Genomic DNA, 25191 nt, shown 5'->3' on the forward strand with positions numbered 1-25191 from the left:
CCAGCATTTATTACATCTGAGCAGCTTTAAGTATAGAATGGGCTTGGAAACATTGACATTTCAAATAGCTATTTTTTTTTCTCATTCACCACTGGAAAAGAGAAAATCTTAACATCTCTGAAAAGGGGTGATACAAATTGAAATTTTATAACAAAATAGGACTTTACAATTCAATTACAATTCTGACATAAAGACCATTTTAGCAATATTATATCCTCACAATGATAGTTATAGATATATACATAGCCTAATATGTATCATTTACTAAAATTTAACTTGAGAACATAAGTATAGTTCATTGGACATAGATAGGCCTGTGGGGCAACAGAAAGGGGTTAGATTCCCTTCCCTTAGTGCTGGAAGCCCTGCACTAATGAGACAAAAGAAGCCTGTCCATTTGCCATAATCAGCAAAGAAAATTAATGAAAGGACCAAACCTATAGACTTTGGGGTGGTGTATGTATTGGGGTGGGAGATCGACTGTGGTAGATGCATGAACCCTTTCTTTTCCTTCAGTGTGTGAACTCTGCAGGGACGAGAGTCATTCCATAAAGCCCTGCAAAGCATCCAGCCCAGAGTGTTATAATTCTCCCTTCAGAAATCTCTAATTTTGCACTACTTTTTGAATTTTCCTAGAACAGAGTTCTGGGTTAATCTTGGGCATAATCTGCTTCTCTTTGTATTCCATCTCAGAATCACAGAGATGGCAAAGTGGCAGGGAGAGTGACTCTCTTCTTTTACTTGCTGCCTTTTTTCCTCAGAAAACAAAATGGGTTCAAAACTGGATACAAGTAGGGGCAGCTGGGTGGCTCAGTTGGTTAAGTGTCTGCCTTTGGCTCAGGTGATGATCCTGGGGTCCTGGGATCAGAGTCCTGCATCAGGCTCCCTGTTCATCGGGGAATCTGGTTCTCCCTCTCCTGCCCCTCTCTCTGCTTGTGCTCACGTTCTCTCTCTCTCAAATAAATAAAATCTGTAAAAAAAAAAAAAAAAAAAAAAAAAAAAAAAACCCAAATAAAAAAACTGGATACAAGTATACGAGCATTTCCTTGGTTGATTATGGTCTAACCTGTTCTCATCTGAATAAAATTTGCCGATTAACATCTTGGATTTTATATGATGTCATTGACAATACAGTTGTGCATTATCAATAACTTTTTAAAAACTTTCCTCTGTTATGACTTGTTTAATTTCACTACTAAGTGATGTTATTGATGAGCAATTTTAGAATCTAATTTCCTAAAAATTTCAGGCAAAAATAGGTCTGGGATACTTCCTCCTGTTCAGCTAACCTGAAAAGCTGACATTATACCTTTATCCAAAATTGGATTCTGTCCTTTTAAATTTCAATTAATTTCCTGGGGCATCTGGGTGGCTCAGTCAGTTAAGCATCTGCCTTTGGCATGATCCTGAGTCCTGGAATCAAGCCCCACATCAGGCCCCCTGCTTAATGGGGATTCTGCTTCTCCCTCTGCCCCCTCTCCCCCATCATTCTGCTCTCTCTCAAATAAATAAATAAGATCTTAAAGAAATTAAAAAGATAAATTGTAATTATTTTTCTGATGTTAAAAGCATCCTTCCAAAAACCTGAATTTCAATCTGATCAAGCCTCTAGTTCTAACTACCAGTTATAGGAAATATTAGGAATAAAAGAACAGATTAGATAACATGAGTGTACAAATCAGTAAACTCCAAGAAGTAAAACAAAAACAAAACAAAAGAACCCCCCAAAACCCTGACAGGTCAAATGATCTGGTTTCCTCAACAAATAAATTATAAATGCCAAAGATATTTAAGAGACATTGTGGGGAATTTATTTGGATCATGATTTGAATACACCACCTATAAAACCAATTTCCTTGCTGCTTTCTCACCCCATGCCACTAGAGAAACCCAACCATTTTATGGAGGTATTTAAATATCTGCATATTTGATAGTATTAATTTATTTTTTTTAAAGATTTATTTATTTATTTATGATAGACACAGAGAGAGAGAAAGGCAGAGACACAGGAAGAGGGAGAAGCAGGCTCCATGCCGGGAGCCCGACGTGGGACTTGATCTTGGGACTCCAGGATCGCACCCTGGGCCAAAGGCAGGCGCCAAACTGCTGCGCCACCCAGGGATCCCCCATAGTATTAATTTATTATTTAACTACTGCCATTTGACATTTGGTAATGTTGTTGTTATTGTTAACAAGAGACCTTATACTTTAGAGGTAGATACAAAAATAAATAAATAAATAAAAACAAGGCATGTTGTCTGGCTAATACCAGGAAAGCTCCAGACCAGATGAGTGCTTAAAATAAATTAGGCCCTTAACTTCTTGAATTCTGCCCGATGGCATCTTCTGGAAACACAGTAAACATGAAATGGAGCAAAGCTGATTAATTATGTCAAAATGATTGCTAAAACTTGTCAAATGGAATTTGGTAAGCAGATTCCACTGTTACCCTGCTTAGCCAAAGTTTCTCATACAGTTGTAGTAAGAAGATGTAGAAGATGATTAATTCTTCCTTTAAGAAAGCAAAAACAAACCCAATGTTTATTACCCTTATTCTCCTTCTAAAACATGAGAGAGATACCAGTGATTTAGAGACATTCCTCTGATAGTTCACTTATACAAATTCTACTTTGAGCTTTGAAACATTAAAAAACTGTTGCTACTTTTGAAAATACACATGAAAAGCAAACTGTTTGGACTATACAACACAAATTATCATCAAACTGAAAATATTTGAGAGCATCCAAACAACAGGTGTTTCTTTATAGATAATTGATTGATGTTCCTACCATTTAACAATAGATTCTGAAAAGTCTTAAGTAAAGCTTTTGGAAATTCAATCACATTTTAAGTATGTCAAGGGATTCCAGTACAGGTTTCCCCTGCTATCCGAAAGTGTAGTGTTCCAATGAAAGCTCTCATAAGCCAAAATGGCTTGAAGTACTTAAAGTTTTGCTTTATGCCATTTCACCTTCCTTCCTTCCTCTCTCTCTCTCTTTCTTTCTTTTTCTTTCTTTCTTTCTTTCTTTCTTTCGTTTGTTTTTCTTCTTGTTTCTTCTGTTTGTCTGTAGTTATTGTCTTTCATTTATTTCTTCTTTTTCTGTGTATGTATGGGTTATCGGCTGTCTTTCTTCTTTTTCTTTCTTTTTCTTGTCTTTCTTTCTTTCTCTCTTTCTTGTCTTTTTTCTTCTTGTCTTCTTTTTTTCTTTTCTTTCTTTCTTTCTTTCTTTCTTTCTTTCTTTCTTTCTTTCTTTCTTTCTTTCTTTCTTTTTCTTTCTTTCTTTCGCCATTTCACTTTTCTGAATGACCTGTATTAGTACCTGTTTTTACTAACTGAAAGAAATCAGAAGAGGATTTTTGCCTTTGCAGGGGGAAAAAAAAAACTATTACCATACTAGCCTAGGTCTTTTGAAAATGTGAAGTGGCATAGTATGAACTTTGGAAAGTGAGGAATACCTGTATTTGAACTCATGAATCCTTTGGTATTATCCATAAGTTATTCAATTTATTAAGTTACTTTGTCTTAAAATTTTGAAGTTTTTGTATATCAGATTTTTAAAAAAGATTTTATTTATTTGAGAGAGTGTGAGAGAAAGGGCAACAGCAGGGGACCAGTGGGGAGCAGAGGGAGAGGAAGAGAGAGTAGACTCCCCACTGAGCAGGAAGCCTGACTTGGGACTCGATCCCAGGACCCCTGGATAGTGACCTGAGCCAAAGGCAGACGTTTAACCAACTGAGCCACCCAGGCGCCCCCAGATATATATATATTTTTAACTCAGCACTCTGTCTTCTAGATGTAGAATAGAAATTTTAAGAAAGCCAAGTATACTGTAAGATAGCTGTAAATAATGAGAATCAACATCCTCACTACTGACAGCCTTAAACAGATCTACCAAATACAAGGCAACTTGTGACTTTCCAATAAAAGCCTATTTATCATTTATATAAATAATTCTAGGATCCAAAAAGTGCCCATCAAAATGTGTTCAGTAATAGCAAATACTAAGCCTTCTGAACATGCTGTTTGCATATTTCTGCTTCACTATGCAGCATTTAAGTGTTGAATACTCCTAAACTATCTTCAAAATAAATACTAACGGGGGCACCTGGGTCCCTAAGTCAGTTAGGCATCTGACTCTCAGGGTCCTGGGATTAAGCCCTGCAATTGGACTCTGCATTCAGTGTGGAGTCTGCTTGAGATTCTCTCCGTCTCTTTCTGCCCCTCTCCCCTGCTCATGTACATTCTCTCTCTTTCTCTCTCTCTCAAGTAAATCTTTAAAAAAATAAATGCTAACATCTATGTGAAAAAATAACTGTGAAATGGATACCAAAATAAAATGGCTGGCCTGGGAATGTTGGGAATAAATGTGATCAAAACCTAGGCCAAGGTTCATATTTAGGGACTGCTTCCAGAAAGGTTCTGTTCAAAATAACTGTGGTCTTAAATAGCTAAAGTCTAGGAGACAGGGTTCAGTAGCCTATGCCAGATGCCAGGGTCAGAATCTATGGGCAACTGAGTCAGAACAGGGAGCCAAGGGCTGAGCACCCTCCCTGCTAACCTGGAACGGGTGACAGGGATCTACCATGTTATTAGGTGACGTGTGTACTTCTCCTCAGTTTTATTCTGTTTCACCATAATTCTTCTCCTGTCACTGACTATTTGGAGTTCTGTCACTCTTCAGATTAGCAACTCCTGATATTAATTAGAAGTGGCACGTTTGTAGGAATGGAGATTTGTCCATGCCCATCCATTTCGTAGAGTTCCTACAAAATTTTCTCCTGAGCTTATTACCAGTCAAGATGGCTTCCCAAATTCCTTAATTTCACGTTTGGGTTCTAGGTCCTCAAGCGTGGCTTAGAGAGATGGCATATAGCCATGGCAGTGTTAACTAAAATGAGCTGTTACCCTATGCAGACAAAGAGAACTTTTGTATCTTCCATTCTGTGTTTTGAAGGTGACAATTTGGCCCTGCTATTTAAAAAAATTTTGTTTTACTGTTTTGTGTTGTCTCATTTAATCTGTAAAAAGTTTAAGGATATCTGTTACTTGAGAGTTAGTACGTGTTTGTATACTCATGCAAAATGTATTTAACAGATGAGTAGGACTGAGTTTTGCTAAGCCTGGTTATTATTGTGGAATACAGTGTTGAGCAGTGAAACTGGTTGAAAATGTTGTCACGTGAAGAATGTGACCCAACTTTTCTTTGGTCACATCTTCCCTCTTTACTGTTTACTACACGTCAACCATACTGGCATTCCTTCTGCTCCTTGAATGGCCAAACTTCCTTCTATCTGGAGGCTTCTGCTCGTGTTGCTTCTCATGCTGCCCTACCAAACTCAGTCCAGGGATTCCTCAAAACCAGAATTAAGAAAATTTAAAAAAGAAAACCAAGAGGAAGGAGAAGCTAAAACTAACTTTCACAGGTTCTGAGTTGACCTCAAAGTAGTTGGCTCAAGATTTCTTCTCTTTAGCCTGGGTATTACTAGTGGTTCCTAAGAGCTGCTCAGTTGGAGATTTTTATAGAGACTATTGTGTTTATGAGAAATGAATTCTATTAGGAAAATCCTTATGTGATTTTAAAAAGAGGCCATATAGAATCTTACAAACGAGAGTAGAAGCTGGAAAAATTGCTGTCAGCAGTTAAAGGTGTGAGTCTGGATTTTATAAAAGATACCAATTAGTATCAGAGAAATGGTTTCAATGAACACAGTACAGTAAGGTAATCAGACAAGTCAAAGATAAAGCAACAGGTAAGACTTCTTAATTTATGAGACTCTGGCATACATTCAGCAGGTAAAAAAAAAAATTGAAAGCAATTTCGTATTCTTGATAGAAAGTTGTTCAGACATTTTCCCCAACAACCCCCACAGTATCCTCTGGAAGGTATGCTTTGAACCATCTGTTTCATCAGGGGATTACAGTGTTTGGAGACTTAGTTATTTAACATTAACCTTGTGGAGAACTTTTAATTGCAAAAAGAAAAATTGAGCAGATTAAGGTAGAAAATACTGTTTGAGAGACATAAGTAATAATTAGAGTAGATTGACGTTCAAAAAAGTACTTAGTGTAGACAAGAAAATGAAATAATAAAGAACAGTGGAAGACCATGAAATTAAGCAAAGTTTAACTCTGTTGTGAGACTACATCACCAAGTTTCAAAGTGATCTTTGGAAGGGAAAGTATCACTGTACTAGTGGGATTGTGCATTTTTCTGTATTGCTATACTGGGGTGTATGTGTGCGTGTGTGTGTGTGTGTGTATGTGTGTTGAATCTGAGCATCATTCTACAGATGTGAGGCTATTTTTGTAGATAATGATAGTTTGGCATTGGTCTAGCTTTCCTTCCTCATCTGGGAAGTGAATTGTGTGTCATTGTAAGATTGTTGATGTCTTAGAGGACAGTCTACTTCAGGCAATTGACCTGGAAACTTTGTGTGATGGTTTGCACCAACTTTTGGGTGTCAGGCTGTAAATAAAGTACAGATAAGTACTGAATCTTTTTTAAGTAAATCAACACCATGAGCATAACATTATGTGTTTATATGTGTAAAACAAGAAAGGGAGAGTGCAAACTCTTCTAAAGATTTGGGGAAGGAATTTAAATTTCCTTTATGGGACACGTGGGTGGCTCAGCTGTTTGGCGCCTGCCTTTGGCCCAGGGCATGATCTTGGAGACCCAGGATCGAGTCCCACATGGGGCTCCCTGCATGGAGCCTGCTTCTCTCTGCCTCTGTCTCTGCCTCTGTCTCTGCCTCTCTCTGTGTCTTTCATGAATAAATAAATAATATCTTAAAAAAATACATTTACTTTAAATTTTATGTTTTTCTCTATCTTGTAGTCCCCTCTTGATTTGTTTAGCTCAGAATTCAAGAGCAAGGACAGCAGCGAGTGTGTCTTATCTATTTATATTATTAGCACCCAATAGTGTTTGGCACATAATTGGGCTGAAAAATATATGAAACAATGAAAAAAATTACTAAATTAATGGTTACTCCTAAAGTTATTGTTGTTTAACTTCACATATTCCCATTTTCCCTGAGAAAGGTAGTAAACAGTATGCATGTCTTGTATTTATTTTGGTGAAAAGTTCTTGTATTATGCTGGAAACTAGAAATTTATCTAACACCTCCTCTCAGAATTGGAGGAAAAGTTGAAAAGGCATGTATTTTCTTTTTTTTTTTTTTAATTTTCTAAAGTTAATTTTAACTATAATTTGAGAAGTTTGGAGGTACATGTATTTCATTAAAAACGATTGGAGACAACTCACATTAAAGTGAGCACAAACACTACATTAGAAACTTGCCCTTACTAACTACCCTTGAGTAGGACCTTCTGGTAATTTCTCAGAGAGAGTATAGTTGACTCTTGGGACAACACAGGGTTAGGGGTGCCAGCCCCCCATGCAGTTGAAGATTCCTGTGTAACTTTTGATTTCCTCCCAAACTTAACTACTAATAGGCTACTGTTGACTAGAAACCTTACTGATGACATAAACCATTGATTAATACATATTTAGTGTGTTAAATGTATAATATACATTACTTACTATACAGTAAACTAGAGAAAAAATGTTAAGAAAATCATAAGAGAAAATACGTTTATGGTGTTGTATTTATCAAAAAAATTTGCATATGAGTGAATCTGCGCAGTTCAAAACCATGTTATTCAAGCATCAATATTTGCTTCCCCACCTCATTCATTTATTCTATTTCCTTTCAAACCCCTGATTCTTAACTGGGCACATGGCCACCTGGGAAGAAATTAATTATCCTGCATTCCTTGTAGCTTGATAATAAGATACTCTTATGACCCAAAGAGAAATAAATGGAAAAGTCCTATGGTAGTTTCTGGGAAAACATACCAGACAGATGATGCATGCTTTTTGCCCCTTCAAGTCTTCTTCCATTTTGCTGTCTGGAATTTTGATGGGATCGCAGGAGCTCTGGTCATCATCTTGGAGCATGACAAGAAGGGCCTTGATAGGAATTGCAGAGCAATGACCTGGAAGGAGCCTGGGCCACCATACCAGCCTTTGATTGCCTAAGTCTCGACTTCATTTAGTTGACAAAATATAACTTCTAATATTGCTTAAGACATAAATTCTCAGGTCTTTGTTACAGCCAGACCTAATTGTAATGGATACGCTATTTTACTACAGGTCAGTTCTAACATCTCATGATTCCATTGACCATTTGAGGATTGGTCCTTCTCTTCTTTATTCTGCCACATGTAATCATTTACTCTCATCTTGGAATTCTGTGCCAGGATTTGCTGTTGGCCTTGATTCAGAAAATAATTGATCTGAGAAGTTTTACTAGATTGTCCACAATAGTACAGGGTTAACACAGAATACTCACCTATTTTGGGGTGGGGGGGAACAGCTATATTCTAAATTCCAGAATGTCAGCATCATCCTTCTCTCATAAAGCTTAGAACCCTCTTATGGTACTCGAGTGTATTTGGCTTTTCCTTCAACATAACCCATGCAGTTGGGGAAGCCACTTTTTAGGGGCATTGGAAAGATAGGCACATCTTATTATGTAGTGCTCAATGTGGATATTTGATGCTCAGGGGCTTTTGGGGCCCCACATCTGGTGAGAAAGCTAATTATAGGTCACTGTTGAGCAGGAGAGATTTTTCTTCTCATTCTTTTGGCTCAACCTAATTTTTTATTAATCACTTTAGTGGTTTGGATAATCTTCCTGACAAAGACAAAGTGTTAGCCGTTGCTTTGTCTTAGGGTAAATGTCGAAGTGCTTGATGTCTACATGTAGAAATGTTCATCCATGGGAGCTAGAAATTGGGTAGCAAAGATTTTTTTTAAATTTTTAAAATTTTTTTAAAATTTTTATTTATTTTATGATAGTCACACACACAGAGAGAGAGAGAGAGGCAGAGACATAGGCAGAGGGAGAAGCAGGCTCCATGCACCGGGAGCCCGACATGGGATTCGATCCGGGGTCTCCAGGATCGCACCCTGGGCCAAAGGCAGGCGCCAAACTGCTGCGCCACCCAGGGATCCTGCAAAGATTTTTTTATGTCCTATATAGAGCTGAACTATATAGGTCATCTTTGGTTTGAGCTGAGTCACTCAGTGGACCTAGGATCCACCTTAACTTCCAAATATGTCCTCTCTCATAGATGAGAATAGAGAAACTCAGAGAGAAAAAAGGTACATTTCATTTTTTATAGCAGCCATCATGGTGACTATTGAGAAATATTCTCTTTCTGTGAAGATTTGTGAACTTGTCAGCCTGTGAAGTTCATCTGTGGTTTGCAGAGACATGTATCCTGGTTTGAGGGCATATTGTAAAGGCTGTGGGGCAAATAAAGGAGAGCCAGGAAAATGGAGCTCAAGATGAAGTATTCATCCAGAACTAGCGATCCATTCCTCTTGCTTTCTAGAGTTAGTTTCTGAAAGGATGCACCACAGATGTCTGGGCCAATTTTATGAGAAAAAGCTCCAGATACCTAGGACAGATGTCATTTAAGGGAATTGCCACTACAGAATTACTTCAAGGGGTGTTATTAGGCTTGGGCACATCTTCTATCTTTCACACTCGCTCTTCATGTACACCTGATGTGTATTGTCGAAACTGGAAGTCTTAGCAGGTTCTCTTTGCCCATATAACGGTTGTTCCTTGTAATTCCACCTGAAACTTCCATTGGAGAGCTTTATGATTATATTAAGTACTTTCTTTTTCTTTTCTTTTTTTTTTTTTTTTTGCTGGTGGGCTGAAAGGGTAAGCTGATAATTCAAAGCTTTGTTATCAAGGACTAGATGGTAAGTTTTTTGAAAGCATATTGGTGCTGTAGAATTCTAGCAAGTGTAGTGTCCACTTCATCATTGATTCTAAGACCTGCGTTAGACCAATTTGAGAAGTTAGGCGGAGTGAGAATCCTGGGTATTATAAATACAGTGATGGACTTGATATATCACCTTTATTTCTCCAACACCATCATTAACAGAGTACTTAGAGTTCTACAAAACATAGTTTTATTTTTAGAAGCCATATTGTAGTTATTTAAAGGAACCCCTGAATTAATTCCTAAAATGAAGAATTCTTTATTTTTGAGTTTGGGTTTCCCTATTTTCAAATATGTCAGTGTGCCAAATATTAGTATATCAGATGTCATAAATATTTTGTTCAAGGGAACGAGATAGCCAAGAAGCCTAGTGGAAATAACTTTATTAGTTATAGGTATAATAATAAATGGTAGGTGTCAAGAGGTCTTGGTGACTAGCCATTAACTGGCCACATGGCCTTGGTCAGGTCACTGAGCCTCTCTAGACCTGAGGTTCTCTACTGTTCTATCAAGTGAGGGTTAGAATGAATGATATCTATGGTTCCAGCCTATGAGATCTGTGCATGTTTTGCCTTAAATTCACTATGAGAAGGTCCTTGCCTTCAGGAAATTTCAGCTTTTTTCCTAGCTTTCCTTACTTCTTTCTGGCTAGGCTCCAAAAGTAATATGCACTTGTTTATAAAGGAAAATTCAACTAGAAAATGTATTATGCAGAAAGGAAGTCTCCTTCAATCCCACCCTCTGAGAAATTCTTAAAATAGGTATATAATTGTCTCAGTTTATATCTTTGCATATATTAGTATCCTTGTGATATATACACACATATATGTGTGTGTATATAGTATATATACTATATACTATACTATATATACTATGCTATATATATATACTATAAACTATACTATACTATATATACAGTATATGTGTGTGATATATACACACATATATGTGTATATAGTAAGTGTATATATGTGTATGCACATATATACATATATATATCTTATTTGCACTAAAACTTGATTTTTTCAACACATAACGGTTGAGATAATCTTTTCCATGTCAGTATAGATAATAAAGCTACCTTATTTTTTTTAATTGAGGTATAATTGACTATAACACTATATTAGTTTCAGGTGTATGACATAATGATCCAATATTTGTATATATTGTAAAATGATCACCACACATATACTTAACATCTGTTATGATAGAAGAGCTACGCTTAGCAACTTTCAATTATGCAATACAGTATTATTTACTACAGTCACCATGCTGTATTTACATAAGCTACCTTATTTTTAAAATTCCTTCTAGAATGTCACTAATTGAATATTGGAGGCATGCCAAATACACATTTTGGCCAAATGGTCATGTCTTAAGTCATATGTAGCTTGAAACTAAAGCTAAGTATCAGTTCATAGAATGGATGTCTGGAATACCAAAAAACTGTGAAATTTCAACAAAACGAAATTTTTTAATAAAAATCTGTAGTAGATTTAATTTTGACAATATATAGATTCTCCTTTTACCCCACTGACTGCTGTTAGATTGATCCTGCAGTTGCTATATTATACTACACAGAGTACAGTACTGCTGATAGTAATGTTGTCCCTTGGCAATTTACCTTGTCCTTTCCAATAATAACTAGGTTATAGACTAGGTGAAGATTTCTCTCCTCATTAACCACTGGCCTTGGAGATTTGTGTGATGATCATGAATTTCATTGAAGGAAACCGAGAAATTGAAGCATTGTGCACTGCTTGAAACATACTTTCTAAATATTTTCAGAAGCATACTTAAGATTGCTGCCAACACATATATCTAACTTTTAATGTTTTTGCTGCTTCACACAATTAGAGGATTGAAAAAAATTCTATCTTTAATTTTGACTCTAAAATTGTGGCAATAATGTCGACTTTTAAGATGTAACAGAATGTTTCAGTATCACTTGTATCATGACTTTCATCATTCACACACACCAACTTCAGCGTTGTTTCTGGAATAGAATGATATGAGACTTTATATGTAAGAAAAACGTGAACTCTCAAAATATAGCAGTTTTGTTTAAATTTGCCCCTCTCCCCTTATTTAGCAAATTCCAGTGAATAATTACATTCTTAATAGCAGTCATTGGATTTAGCAGGCCTGCTATTTTGGTATTCTTATCTGCAAAGTAGAATTTTTTTTTAATTTTTTTTTTTAGGTTTATTTATTTATTCATTCAGAGAGAGCGCAAGAGAGAGGCAGAGACACAGGCAGAGGGAGAAGCAGGCTCCATGCAGAAAGCCCGATGTGGGACTCGATCCCGGGCCTCCAGGATCACACCCCGGGCTGCAGGCGGCGCTAAACCTCTGCGCCACCAGGGCTGCCCTGCAAAGTAGAATATTACGGGATTTTGGTGGCTGCTGTTTTCCACACAGCCTGTGTAACAGGAACGGACTCTTCCTCCGTCTTGTTGGCAGTTATTGTGTAAATATACAAGGCAGTTCCACAACCTCTTGTAACTCATGAAATTAGTCTTTGGCAGAAGAAGAAGGAAGAAAGTACAGTACTCCTTTTATACTTTCTAGTTCTGTTCTATCCACTGTGCCATAATTACTTTCTGAACACAGCAGGTGAATGTGACCTAATCTTTAAAAGCTTGTGACCCCTAAGACATCCTTCACCATGTTTGGTCCATTGTCAGCCACAGTTAGCTGTCACTGGTCTCTGGTTTCCATTCTATACTTCTTGTGGATGCACCATGCTACTGTGAGAAACGAGGAACTCTTTCAGCAAGAGAATAAAGCAGGAGCAGGGTTGAATGCATTGCTAATGGACTGTGCTGTTGTATTTAAAGGAGGTCTGGGTGTTCAAGTGTGTGATGCACAGGATAGAGGAGGAGCACCGTTGTTATTGTGCATGTTATTTTGGAAAGAAGAACTTTGGTAACGTTTTCCAGAAGCACTCTTGATGCTAGGCTTCATCATTTGGACAACTGTGAATGCTCTTCTTCTTCAGTGACAGGATTAGAGATGTTGGCATTCTTTAGTAGTCTAAAATGTTAACAAGCTTAGTTTTCAAAGTTGGCCTCTATATGATTTATTTATTAGAATTTTAAAAATGTGTTTTGAAGTTCAATTTTAAGCAAAGCATGTTTTTGGTATACCATTTTTTTGCAACCGTTTTCTGCTTTGTATGTTTTATGTGTGTATTTTGTCTGAATCAAAGATGACTTTGTGGATGTCATTGTGATTTTAGAGATTTTCCTATTATTGAAATTTTTACATTGCTCAATTACAAAAGCCATATCTGGTAACTCTAAAATCTTAATCTCTGTGGGTCTTTTTCTAGGCTTTCCCCTAGCTCCCCTCTCTCATAGTTTTCTGTTACTTTGGTCTCTTCTCCTGATAAGCCTGATGATTTTTTTTTAAGATTTTATTTATTCATGAGAGACACAGAAAGAGAAGCAGAGACACAGGCAGAGGGAGAAGCAGGCTCCATGCACGGAGCCTGACGTGAGACTCAATCCCGGGTCTCCAGAATCATACCCTGGGCTGAAGGCGGCGCTAAACCACTAACCCACCCGGACTGCCCAAGCCTGATGATTTTTAATGAATTTTGGACACCGGTTATAAAAAATAGTAGAGATAACTTTAGGCTATAAATAATGTTATTTTCCTCCAAAAAGGATTTACTTTGGCTTCTCGTAGACAGAATCAGAGGTTGGGACTTATAGCTCTGCCTCAGTGTGAGGACTGGCTTGTTCCTTGTCCCCACCTCTAAGATGTAGTCATGAGGGATCCCATCTGAGAGCCTTGACTTTCCAAAACTCATCCTCATCCATGGGCCCTGAACAGTGACTTTTGTCCACCCTAGCCATAAAGCTAGCGAAAGCTCTCAGTATCTTCACAGCCTTGTAGGTGGTTACTGTATGCTCAGATCTTCAGTTTCTTGATGCTACCTTTGGGAATGAACAAGTGTCTCAAAGAGAAAAGCAAATCTAAATGTTAGATTTATTACCTCCTTAGCTTCTTTCTGGGACTTTTCTCACTCATGTTCTCCTTTGGTAGCTCTTCTTGCCTAGTGTTCATAAGTTGTTCTCAGCAAGAGGATTGGTTTGCAACAAGCTATTTAGCCATTGTTGGAATCTAATCTGTATTTGAAAGTGAATATTCAAATATTAAACATCAGTACATGTAGCATGCCTTGTTTGTGTTACTGTTATGTGCTGATTATATATTATAGTAATCTCTGCAGTCATAGCATCCTTTGTAATGTATACGTTCAGGAATGCCATAGGGGTGCCTAGGTGGCTCAGTAGGTTAAACGTCCAACTCCTGATCTCAACTCAGGTCTTGTTTTCAGTGTTGTGAGTTCAAGCCCCATGTTGGGCTCAACACTGGGCATGGAGCCTACTTAAAAAAAATTCAGGAATGCCAAAAATAACACTGAATAAGGCATTCAGGTATTTGGCCAAGTTTTAAAAATCTACCAGATTGATTTTTAATTTACTCATATTATTTATTTCATATGTATATACATATGAGAATGGTATTTCTTATTTTCACTCCTTTTCCTCTTCTTTTTTTTTTTTTTTTTTTTTTTTTTAATTTTTTATTTATTTATGATAGTCACATAGAGAGAGAGAGAGAGGCAGAGACATAGGCAGAGGGAGAAGCAGGCTCCATGCACCGGGAGCCTGACGTGGGATTCGATCCCGGGTCTCCAGGATCGCGCCCTGGGCCAAAGGCAGGCGCCAAACCGCTGCGCCACCCAGGGATCCCTTTTCCTCTTCTTATTGGTGGTTTTATTTTCATTGTTGATTTGTAGAAGCTTTTTGTATGTAAGAGCAATTAATCCTTTGCTTTTATGTGCTATGAATGTTTATCACCAGCAAATATGGTTTGTAGGACTGCTACATTTTAGGATTTACTGAGTTTTTTGTGGCCTTTTATAGTTTTTTTTTTTTTTTAGCTCTTTTTAAAAACTAATGTTGCACAGATATTTATAAAGAAAATACACAGGTATAATCACAATAAACACACGCATGTTTATACTTATATATCTGTAGTCACACATAAGACCTTGTTAATTATATTATTCAGATCCTTTATGTCATAATTTTTGAGGGATCATATTTATTCGCCAATGACTAAGTATTAACTTTACCTCTTCTCCTGATAGTGTTCTTGGTTCTTTTTGCCTTGAATTTGATCTTGTTAAATGTTCATATTGTGATCCCTGTGTTTTGGAAACAAGGGGGTGGTATAGATTCTTATTTTATCTTTGTCTCTTTAATTGTGAATTCTTCACTTCTTTTTCCCTCTTTTAATTTAGAAGAATGGATTCTATGGTTAAACCACCTGAGAGGTATCACAAAGGAGGAAGTGGCCCTGAACCTGAATCTTGGAGTCTAAATACAATATGAATGGGTAGCTGTGTGTGGGTCTTCCAGTCAAAAGGGAAGGATTAAAACAGAAAGAGGCTAGGATGGAATAGGAAGTATTTCTGGAATGTGATAGGCTGACTCAAGCAGAAAGTCTGAAGAAGTAGGAAGTAAATGGGTTATTGGGACCACATTTTGGTGATCCTGAAGCTAGGCAGGGAAATGAGAAATAATCCTTCACTTATAAATTTAGGTGTTCTTTAGACAAATAACCAAATAAGTATGCATTTACAAAATAAGTCTGTGTCAAAGCTTGCTATCCAGAATCATCCTTCATGCTTTGTTTATGCTGATCTTGTTTTTTGGTTTTCCTTTATTCCAAGAGCTGAGTGCACCACGATTCACATGAACTAATCTCATGCCCATTCTTGGAGTTTTATTTGTCATTTGACATTCTAACCAGGTGACTTTTGGGGTGATCGATAAGGTTGATAATCTTACCTCAAAGAGATAGTTTAAGGGGCCCCTTGGTGGCTCAGGGGTTGAGCATCTGCCTTCAGCTCAGGGCATGATCCTGGAGTCCCAGGATTGGTCCCACATCGAGTTACCCACAGGGAGCCTGTTTCTCCCTCTGCCTGTGTCTCTGCCTTTCTCTGTGTGTCTCTCATGAAGAAATAAATCTTTTAAAAGAGAGAGATAGTTTCAGTCTGTCATATTGTGGGTCAGCCTAGAACTGCTTTCCTTCAGTTCTCTTCTGCCTTTTCAGCTGTGCCCACTCCCCAAATCATAAATATCCTTTTCCTTGCATACATTAAGCAGATGAGATGAAAATGTGCTAAATATGAGTCGATGGCCATGTCTGCAGGCTGGTTTAGTTCTCTCCCCAGAAGCACGTAGATGGTGGCTTACTGAGAATGGTGTGAAACTGTGAATTCAGGTTCCAACAGTATTTTCAGGTGCCCATCATGCCCAGATTGCTGTGTATGGCAGGGGAAGCCAGGAACCTCTATTGAATGCTATCCCCGAATTCAGGACAGTTAGCTCTTCAGAAATGGCACTTTTATTCCAAAGGGAAAATTTAGAGAACAGAGTGTTTTCCTTTGGCTTCAGCATAAAATATTATTTTTTTATATCCCTAGGGGACTCATTCTCACAGTTCCGGTTTGTTGAAGAGAAAGAGTGGGATGGTGAAGTGTCAGGTCCAAAACAGGTAAGATGGTTTGTCTTGAATGTGGATTGGCTCTTCTCAAGGCTGAAGACCTTTATGGTAGAAGAAAGGTGTGCAGTGGTGCTAAGCTTCCTAGCTTGGTGGCCCGGTGAGTTGGCAAGGCCATTAATGGGGCAGAGAGAAGGCAAGTTGACTTTGAATATTTTAAGTTGATGTGTGGGCAGGACACATCCCAAACTAAATTCATCAATTCCCCATCAAAACTGGTTCATGACCCACTTACCTCCTCACAAGGTTCTGTTTTTGCTTACTTGAGAAAGAAAAAGATGACAAGAATTTTGGAAAGTATAATGATCTGATCGAAGGCTATTTTTTTCTTTAGCTGCAAAGTGGGCTTGCTAGCAGGTTCTTTTCTCACCAATTAGTGTGCCTTTACATGGACACTGAGACTTAGAATCTAGGAAGTAATAAGGTTCCTGGACAGAGGGGACAGATTTTCAGTACCCAGACTAGGTTCTGTGCACATTGACCAAGGTTCTGTGCACATTGACCTCAAGACTAGGGTGGTGGGGCTTTGTTCTAACCACCAAGGCTGGCTTCTGCTGCTGGCCTCAGAGCATGTAGGAGAGAAGGCATCAGTACAGTGAGGCTGCATGCTCCAGTTGTGAGAGACCACCAGGGTTGGCCAGGTACATATGGGGACGAGACTCTCCAGGCAAAAAGGAACCTCCCAGTTATTTTATGACCTAGCCAAAAAGTGAATTGTTATTATTCCAATTAAGCCTACTTTAAAATTCACACTTGACTATTAGAAGCTTTTCTCCTCAGCGCATTTTATATGTTAGACTTTCTGCTTTAGCCGTTTAGGGGAAAGACTGGTCCTGAGCGAAGGAGTCTTCTTCCAAAGTGGCATTTGATGTCAGGTTCTAGGCTCCAGGACCCCGGCAACTCCACCTGGTGGTTTGACGAAACTTGATGGCAGCCTGGAGGCCACACAGTGTCTGCTGGGCCTTGGATGATGGGCAGGAGTTAGAGACCGGGGTGGGGGGGGGACGACGACAACACACATTCCAGAAGCAGATACAGCCAGATGTCCATCATTCAGGACATGGCTCAGAGGCACAGGCTGGCTGTTCCCTGTATCCTTGTGCATACACCTGCCTCCTTTAGTTGTGGAGCATGTACCTTGCACATGATGCAAAAGAGGGCAGAGGAAGTTGGACACTTGCAGCCAGACCCCAGCACGCCCCAGGGTCCTTCTGTCTGGGGAGCTGGGGGGGGGGGGTGCAGGTGAATGGTGCGCAGGCAAGGCAGAGACCAGGTCCTCACCGTGTGTGCGTGGTTACCCAGGCGGTGGGGAGGCATGATTCAGGATGTCAAGTGGTGACACACCCATAGGTTAAGCATTCAGGATCACCCCTTCTATCAGGTTGAGAGTTTCTACAAACTTGAAAATGCAGACACGGCCACGCGGGTCTGGTCACAGCCCCAAGACGCAGCGTGCTGGTAAGAGAGGCCATGTGTGCTGAACGTCTCGCTCCCTGCAGGGCTCTGCCGCCCTCTGCCCCGCTCCTTGAGTACACTGCGCTTTTTGAGAAGTGAGTTCCTTTGTTCCAGGGCCGGGGCCCCCTCAGGTGCTGTCCACACTGCATCTGGCCACACTGGGGAGCATTTCGGAAGGGCTGCTGGAAGCCACACTGCTTCCCTCTACCCTCCTGCCCTGCTGGGGTGGGGGGCGGACCGTGGGTTCCCTCCTCTGGGTCACTGCCTGCACTCATTGCAGGCCGGTCTCCCCGAGATGATCCCAATGTTCCTGTGGCAGAACCCAGACCCGAGCAGGTGACCCCCAGCTTTCCTTCGTACTCGAAGCCAGTGATTTACAATAAGCTGTGTTTCTAGTGGGGCCTGTGGGGCCTGTGTAGACGGGTGCTCAGCGGTGCTTCCCTCTAATGTGAGGCCATTATAAGCAACTCTTGGCTTGTTCTTTCTCTTGGGTGGCCGGCGCGCTGGAAGGCAGCCACTGGACTGTCCTTAAGCCTCGAAGTAACCTGGAACGTTCCCTCAGATACTGTCAACTTGGGAGGTCATCGCGGGGGCAGGCCTCGACTTCCACGAACAAGGAGAGGGATCCAGGGAAGCCAGCAGCCCATGGGCGGGGTGTGCTGTGCTGTCTGGGGCGGGTAGAGGTGTAGTCCCAGCCTGGCGGCTGTGCCCAGAGCCCCGCCACACTGCGTCCCCGGCTCTCCCCTCCACTCCAAGGCCGCCCTCTGGAGTGATCGCTCTGGAATCACGTAGATTCCATGAAATGCTTCTTTTTCTCTCAATCTGCCAGTCATTCCAGAAGCATCCTTAGTTTCTAGGCTGCTGTGCAATGTTGGTGTGGGGTGAGGACTGCCCTGTTCCTGCTCTCAGTGTGACCTCTGGCTCCAGAACGTGGCTTGGGATTTGCTGATCCTGATGCAGGGATGATAGAAATGGCAGCCCTGTCACGTGTGATCTGTGACTCACTTTCAGGGGATGCTGTGTTCACTGCTGTCGTCATCTGCTCTTTTATCCCCAACAGGCCCTTTGTAATCATCACCTGATATATTTATATGATTTTTCATCAATAGAATTCAGCGTTTTATGTGGACTGCGAGTCACTGGTCCGAGCCCTTCAAGAACTGCCTCTCTCTCTCCGGCTCAATGTTGCTGCCGAGTTGGTCCAGGTAAAAACCCCGACAGTGTCTGCCAGCTGCAGGGACACAGGAGTGAAGGACGTCACCCTGCAGGACGTCTCATAGTCAGCTTCTCCTTTCATAAGGCTGAGGCTCTTGTGTCAAGGTCGCATTTTCAAAGTTTTAAGGGAGAATGAAATAATTTTTAGAGTTTTCCGTTCTTTTGTTTTTACATTTGAAACATTTTGAAGGATCAAATGTAATGGAATTGAATGAAAACTATAAAGTCTGGCTGGTATTTTACTCAAAAATTTATGTGCCAGGCTTACATCCAGCATGGATCCCACAGGCATGGGTCTCGATCCCATGGGGCTTCATCTGTTGGGAACTATACTGATGAGGTCATCCAGCCATGCTCAGTCCCATGAAGGACCAGTGTCGTGTGCCGCCAGCACATATGACGACGAGGCGGGGCTAGGAAGCTGGTGGCTAGGAAGGGCATTCCGGACCAAGGGGGAGGTTGTCTGAGATCCCGAGGGTAAACACATGGGGGTGGGATTTGGAGTGCCCCGGCCCAGTGTCCTGACACTGCGGTGAGTGATGATCTGCATCGCAGGGTGAGGGCAGGGAGGGAAAGCAGGAGGCTGCGGAGGCCCGGGGCATAGGGGGCCGCGGGCAAGGAGGGTGGAGAGGGCAGAGGACTGGCCTTTGCTGGGAGGTGCTTCAGAAGGGAAGTCTGTGAGGCTTGGTAAGTGCTAGGAATGGGGAGCGAGCAAGTGAGACTTGTCCTCGGCTTTCCAGCCTGTGCAGCTCAGCGACGGGGTCGTGTCAGGAAGGGCGAGGCCTGCACATTATTGGGTGTGTGCCTCTGAGGTATCAGTGGGAAACAGTAGTTGGCTATAGGTTCAGAATTAATGGCTGGAAGCATAAATTTGGAAGATGCTGGTGTAAGATAGCAACTGATTGGTGAGCTGAGAGAGGAAGAGGCACAGTGGGTTGTACTACAGGGACTCCAAAATGTAACTGTGGCTCAACTACGTTGTTTTTTAAAAAGTGAAACCCTGAGCAGTCTTGCGTGTAAACTGAGTCCCAGTGACTCCAACGGTTGCCTTCATTCTGCAGCTGAATGTGGTGTGAAAGTTGAGCAGATGCATGAATTGGTTGCCCCCCAACCTGTCATGTCCATGGCACTAACTGGCCCCCAGTTTAGGGGAGCAAGTGGAATTCAGCACTGGGGGACAGTTAAGGGAAGGCACAGAAGTAGACGGGGTGGCATTTGCCTCTGATGGAATCGCCACAGAGCTTTAGGGATGTCTGGGGGGCTTGGGGGAGAGGGTGTTTCTTAGTGGTTGAGATTCCAGGTCCTGCCAGGTGCAGGGGGGCCCGCGGAATGGGGAAGTGTTAGCATAAGACACCAGGAAACACCAAGAGGAGGGGCCTCTCTCGGGGAGCAAAGGAAGTACTGTGAGCCTGTGACTGCGAGGGGCTCCTGTCCGGGGCAGGCCTCAAGATAGCGGTGTCAATTAATTTCAGTAACTTTGGAAACCTGGCTTAAATAGTTTTGAACCTCCTGCTTCCCCCCATGATATAGAGCCGTTATTCCAAATGGTGTTTGCATGTTAGCATCACCTGGGAGTTAAAAACAATGCCAGACCCTAGGTCCGGGACAACAGAATGACTCCAGGAATAGGATGTGGTCCTTGGCACATGCCAGCTTCGTGTTGCACATGGGCAGCGATGGATGAAAACTGATGTGCGAAGCCATCCTGTTCTAAAAGTCGTCAGCACACTGGATGTGCTCAGGATGTGTCAGTGGACAGTGCCCTCCAGCGGGGTGGCTGGGCTCCCCCCGTGCTGGTCACCCCAGGCCTCCCTCCACAGCCGACCTGCTCAGCCTCAGCCAGACGCTGCAGTCACCTGGGGGGCAGCTTTTGTTAAACCATGACAGGAAAGTGCATGCAGAATTGTGACCATGGACTCAGCCTCCAGCTGGAGGCTCAGAATACCGGCCGCACTCCAGAAGCCGCCCTGTCCCTCCCCCGGAGACCAGCATCCAGACCCCTCCTAGTGAAGGTTACAGCTATACAAAGTCCCAAACCAGGCAAAACTAATCAAATTGTGTGTGTGTGTGTGTCTGGCGTTTTTGATTCAAATGTTACCTAGAGTCATTGTTGACCAACCCGTCCTTCACCATCACCACTCGTACGTTTCTGGACGGTGAACAGATGGGGTTTGCTGCTGCGCCTTGGGGCCTCTTAACAGGTGTGACTCCTCGCACACTGGGCATCTGCAGACATCTGAGGAGACCCTGCTGCTGCCACTCCACAGGGTTAGGGCGGGAACTCTGACCCCCCGGCACTGCTGCGGCCCCTGGGGTCCCCACCTCCCCCGCGTGGGCAGGGCTGAGCTGGGGGGGCCCTTTGTGAACTTCCTGTTTGAGTTGAATGTCTTATCCCACAATGTATGGCTTCCTTCGCTTCTGTTTCTGCCTAAGCAGCTATGGCGAGACTCTGGTTTTTTTGTTTTTTGTTTTTTAAAGATTTTATTTATTCACGAGAGACACAGAGAGGGGCAGAGACACAGCCAGAGGGAGAAGCAGGCTTCCTGCGGGGAGCCTGATGTGGGACTCAGCTCCAGGACCCCGGGGTCACGACCTGAGCCCAAGGCAGGTGCTAAACCACTGAGCCCCCCCAGGAATCCCCATGGTGAGACTCAGGTTCTTAACTCCATTATCATGGTTCTCTTTCAGACCGCCCTTCCTTTAGAGCTTCCTCAGATGAAACCAAAGAGGAACGATGAAGCCAAGGGACTGGGGATGCAGTTAAAAGGGCCCTTGGGTCCTGGCGGAAAGGGGTCCGTCTCTGAGCTGAAACCTGCCGCCTGCTGCCCTGCCCCCTCGGGGGGTCCCCAGAAACCCACTGCCCCACTGCCGTCGGCAGCAGACCACTTGGAGGAAGAATTAGATCTGCTGCTTAGTCTAGACGCACCTGTAAGAGACGGGGAGAGCATCCTACCGGACCTGACGCCTGGGTTAGAATCTGAGAAAGACAGAGACATGGCCCAGGAAGGACAAGGTATGGCTTCTGGTTTACCTGCCCCTCCCATCCATCTTCTTGTTTTTGTGCAAACAGCCCCACCTGCATTGTGCCCACACACGTCTGCATCAGTGTCTGACACGGATCTGGTGGTGTCCACGGACATCTGTTTCTACGCTCACATCCCCACTTCCTCTGAGCCGACCTTTCTGACACCATTACTCTCGCTACGTCTGCCAGGCTTCCAGAGCCTCCACCTGCCTGACTGCAATAGTAAACCCAGGCTGCAGCTGGAATGTGTGCCTAAAAAGGCATTAAGACCCTGGTAGCCTTCGGCTGTGCAGCAGCAGACCTTTCAATCAACTGTCTCAACAGGACAGTTACCCAACTCTCCAGACTTGCTATTTCCATCTTATTTTTGTACAAAAGAGCACTTCCTCCTTTGTGTGTGTTCTGTGAGAAAGTGGCCCCTCCAAGGGGAGGCCGAGGGTGCCTGCTCCACCCGCATACTGCATTTGTGAGAGCCTTTAAAGACTTCCCAGGATTGCTACAAGAGTAAACAGAAAACTGAGCTGTTGGGTCTTTTTAGAAGACCAGTGAACTATGAAAGTCACCTTGAGCATGAACAGAAGAGCAGGTCTCTACCCCATTTATTAATCTGTTCAGATATTATCCTACCTGCTAAAGGAGTAGGAGCAATGCTAGAACGTTCCCCCTTATTGTAAGCAAAGCACTAACTAGAGCTGCATTCTGTCCGGGAACACCCCCTCCCCCCAGGGCAGCCTGGGCCCCCAGTAAGGGACTGACATGAAATTGTTAACTTGGCTTCCATTTCCCCAGGTCCCGCAGAACCATCTGTGACAGACGAAAAGAATGTGCAATCTGAGCAACCAAGTACATCAAAACCCGTTACTGAGGAAGAGCTTGAAGACTGGTTGGACAGTATGATTTCATAACGTAAAAAAGAAAAATGGGAAAAAAAAAGTGCCTGAAGCAGATTTTGGTTGCCTTGTCCAGTCAGGGTGGGCCCAAGGCTGTCCTTCCAGAATAGCTGGTTCTGAGCATGCTCCAAGCCCATGTGTCCCACCACCTTTGCCGCAGTGAAGGCCTGCCTCTACATTCCACAACATCCAAAACTATACATTTAAGAGACTTGTGGCATTTGTTCTCTGGCTTAGTGATCTGCTAGATTGCTTGAGGGCAGCCTCCTTCCTTGCAGTGTTTACAGCTGAGCAGTGCCGCTGCTAGACTAGAAACAAGAAACAAGGCATGCATTTGGCCCAAATAAACCAACGCTGGTCTACAGAATTGCTTTCTTTCTTGGAGGTTTAGGCTCTTGGTCTTGTACCTCCTCTGGATGATTCTATAGCCATCCTGGAATTGCTGGGAAAAGGGTCACATTACAAGAGGCCGACGCTATGGATTGGTGTGTATTACTTTATTGCAGTGGGCACTTCCTTTGATGTAAGGAGTTCACCTAAACACAGCAGCTCCACTACTTACAAGGGGACCATAAAGCAGTACTCAGGTTGGCATAAGATTGAAATTTTTCTGATTTTTCAGTACAGTACTTCTAATAACAGCAGTTGACAAGCTGTTACTGAAAAACAATATATGAATGACCTTCAAGTGCAGTTTCATAAAGACGGAAGTTCAACACAACTAATGAATGGAACTGTCCGTCTGGAACATAAACATAAAAAATTTGCATAGCTAGATCTAAAGAGATTTTAAGGCACTTGATATTTCAGTGTCAACAAAGGGTTGGTTGGTTTTTCTAGTTCTTTAACTGCTTAAAGTTTTTCAAGCTGATTCTGAATACATTCACTAGCACGTACCTTGGGAAATAATTGACTGCAGTTAAAATGATTAGTTGTAGTTCAGACCATGAGTCACTAGTGATTCTGTCAGGTGACGTTCAAGTGTGTAAAATTTCAGGTATTGTGCGTTGAAGATTTCATCCTTGTGGCCCTTTCCTCAAGGACACCGTGGCAACAAACTAGTGCCATTACAACTGAAAAACTTGAAGGTATTCTCAACCACAGTTTCCTTGATTCTTTGCCATCTTTTAACAGTTTGAGAGGTCACCTCCCCCAGGGCTAGGTCCATTAGGCACAAAAAGCCAAATCAATTCCAAAATAGCACATATTTGTAACAAACACTTTCTTGTAAGGGAGGCATTTAGGATATTTCACATTTCAAATATTTTGCACAACTATAAAAGATTTATTTCACTGGAAGCTGACTGTCCAGAATTGTAGAGTTCTTTCATTCCAATTTATCCAAGCTGATCTTCATACTGTTTCCGAAAGCAGTCACCAGCTGGGAAGAAATCCCAACACCTTTCTTGGTACATCTTCCAGACATAAGATTCCTGAAATAATGGGAACAAAGGGCATTTCTTTTTGGACCACAGTCAGCTCAAACCCAGGTGGTTTTCCTCTGCAAGGTCTCCCAGGAGAATGGTGATGGGGCCCAATTTGCACCTCTTGCTGGCTCTGTTCCTCTCCCCTCTCCCTCCCCCGCCCCACCAAAACTCAAAACACTGAACACAATGCAATGATCCAGCAATGGGCTGAGTCTATGTCATCTGTAATTGTTAGAAGGCAGAAGGTGGCACAAGAAGGGGACAGTGAGTGCTAGCTTGGCCAGATGCCTGGAGAACTGAAGGGAAATCTAGAACCAGTTGCCTCTCCAGTGTCCGAGCTGTGAAGTTTTCCTACAAATCTGAGGATGTTTGAATATTTGATAACCTACCTTTTCTTCCCTTGGTTCTCAGTCATAGAATCCCTCTTGACATATACTTTCACTCATTACCCACACTGCCACAGTCTGGGTCACTGTGTGCGGTGGTTCTCTTTCTCAGGCTGTCCTCACACCATCTTACTCTCTGTTAGAGCCACCCTCTCAGCTTCTCCTTGTCCTTTTTCTCTGTAATGTTCTCCCCACCTCCAGCTATTCTACTCTGAAGCAGTAACCACAGGGGTTTAGAAAATGTCAGTGTTAGTTGGGAAGGATAACCAGAAAGTCTTTAGGAACAGATTGGAGTTGCCTTAGGACATTGGCTTCTTAAGTAAGTCACAAAGAGATGGTGGAATAATGTAGGGGAAAATGTACGTTGGAGACTAACGAAGTCATGTGTCTACCACAGACAC

At 42.0% G+C, this 25191-nt stretch overlaps 2 protein-coding genes and 1 long non-coding RNA gene across 5 annotated transcripts in view; 1 reads left to right on the forward strand and 2 right to left on the reverse strand.

The window, feature by feature from the left end:
* Positions 1–8352, reverse strand: part of LOC111093275 — a 58808-nt gene extending 50456 nt beyond the window's left edge. Inside the window, exon 1 of the long non-coding RNA XR_005381407.1 lies at positions 7863–8352. This is a non-coding gene — a long non-coding RNA (uncharacterized LOC111093275). The remainder of the gene's footprint in view (positions 1–7862) is intronic.
* The window catches only part of AVEN (apoptosis and caspase activation inhibitor), a 176013-nt gene extending 152672 nt beyond the window's left edge, over positions 1–23341 (forward strand). Inside the window, exons 3-6 of the mRNA XM_038579915.1 lie at positions 16316–16386; positions 18957–19052; positions 21751–22075; positions 22877–23341. Of these exons, the coding sequence (XP_038435843.1) occupies positions 16316–16386; positions 18957–19052; positions 21751–22075; positions 22877–22992 (608 nt within the window). The 3' untranslated portion in view covers positions 22993–23341. The remainder of the gene's footprint in view (positions 1–16315; positions 16387–18956; positions 19053–21750; positions 22076–22876) is intronic.
* A 118-nt stretch (positions 23342–23459) lies between these two features.
* Positions 23460–25191, reverse strand: part of RYR3 (ryanodine receptor 3) — a 518005-nt gene continuing 516273 nt past the window's right edge. For all 3 annotated transcript variants that reach the window (XM_038579912.1, XM_038579911.1, XM_038579910.1), the window contains one exon: positions 23460–24410. In XM_038579912.1, the coding sequence (XP_038435840.1) occupies positions 24315–24410 (96 nt within the window). In that variant the 3' untranslated portion in view covers positions 23460–24314. The remainder of the gene's footprint in view (positions 24411–25191) is intronic.

This window comes from Canis lupus, chromosome 30 (genome assembly GCF_011100685.1).
Source record: "Canis lupus familiaris isolate Mischka breed German Shepherd chromosome 30, alternate assembly UU_Cfam_GSD_1.0, whole genome shotgun sequence".
Classification (NCBI taxonomy): Eukaryota; Metazoa; Chordata; class Mammalia; order Carnivora; family Canidae; genus Canis; species Canis lupus.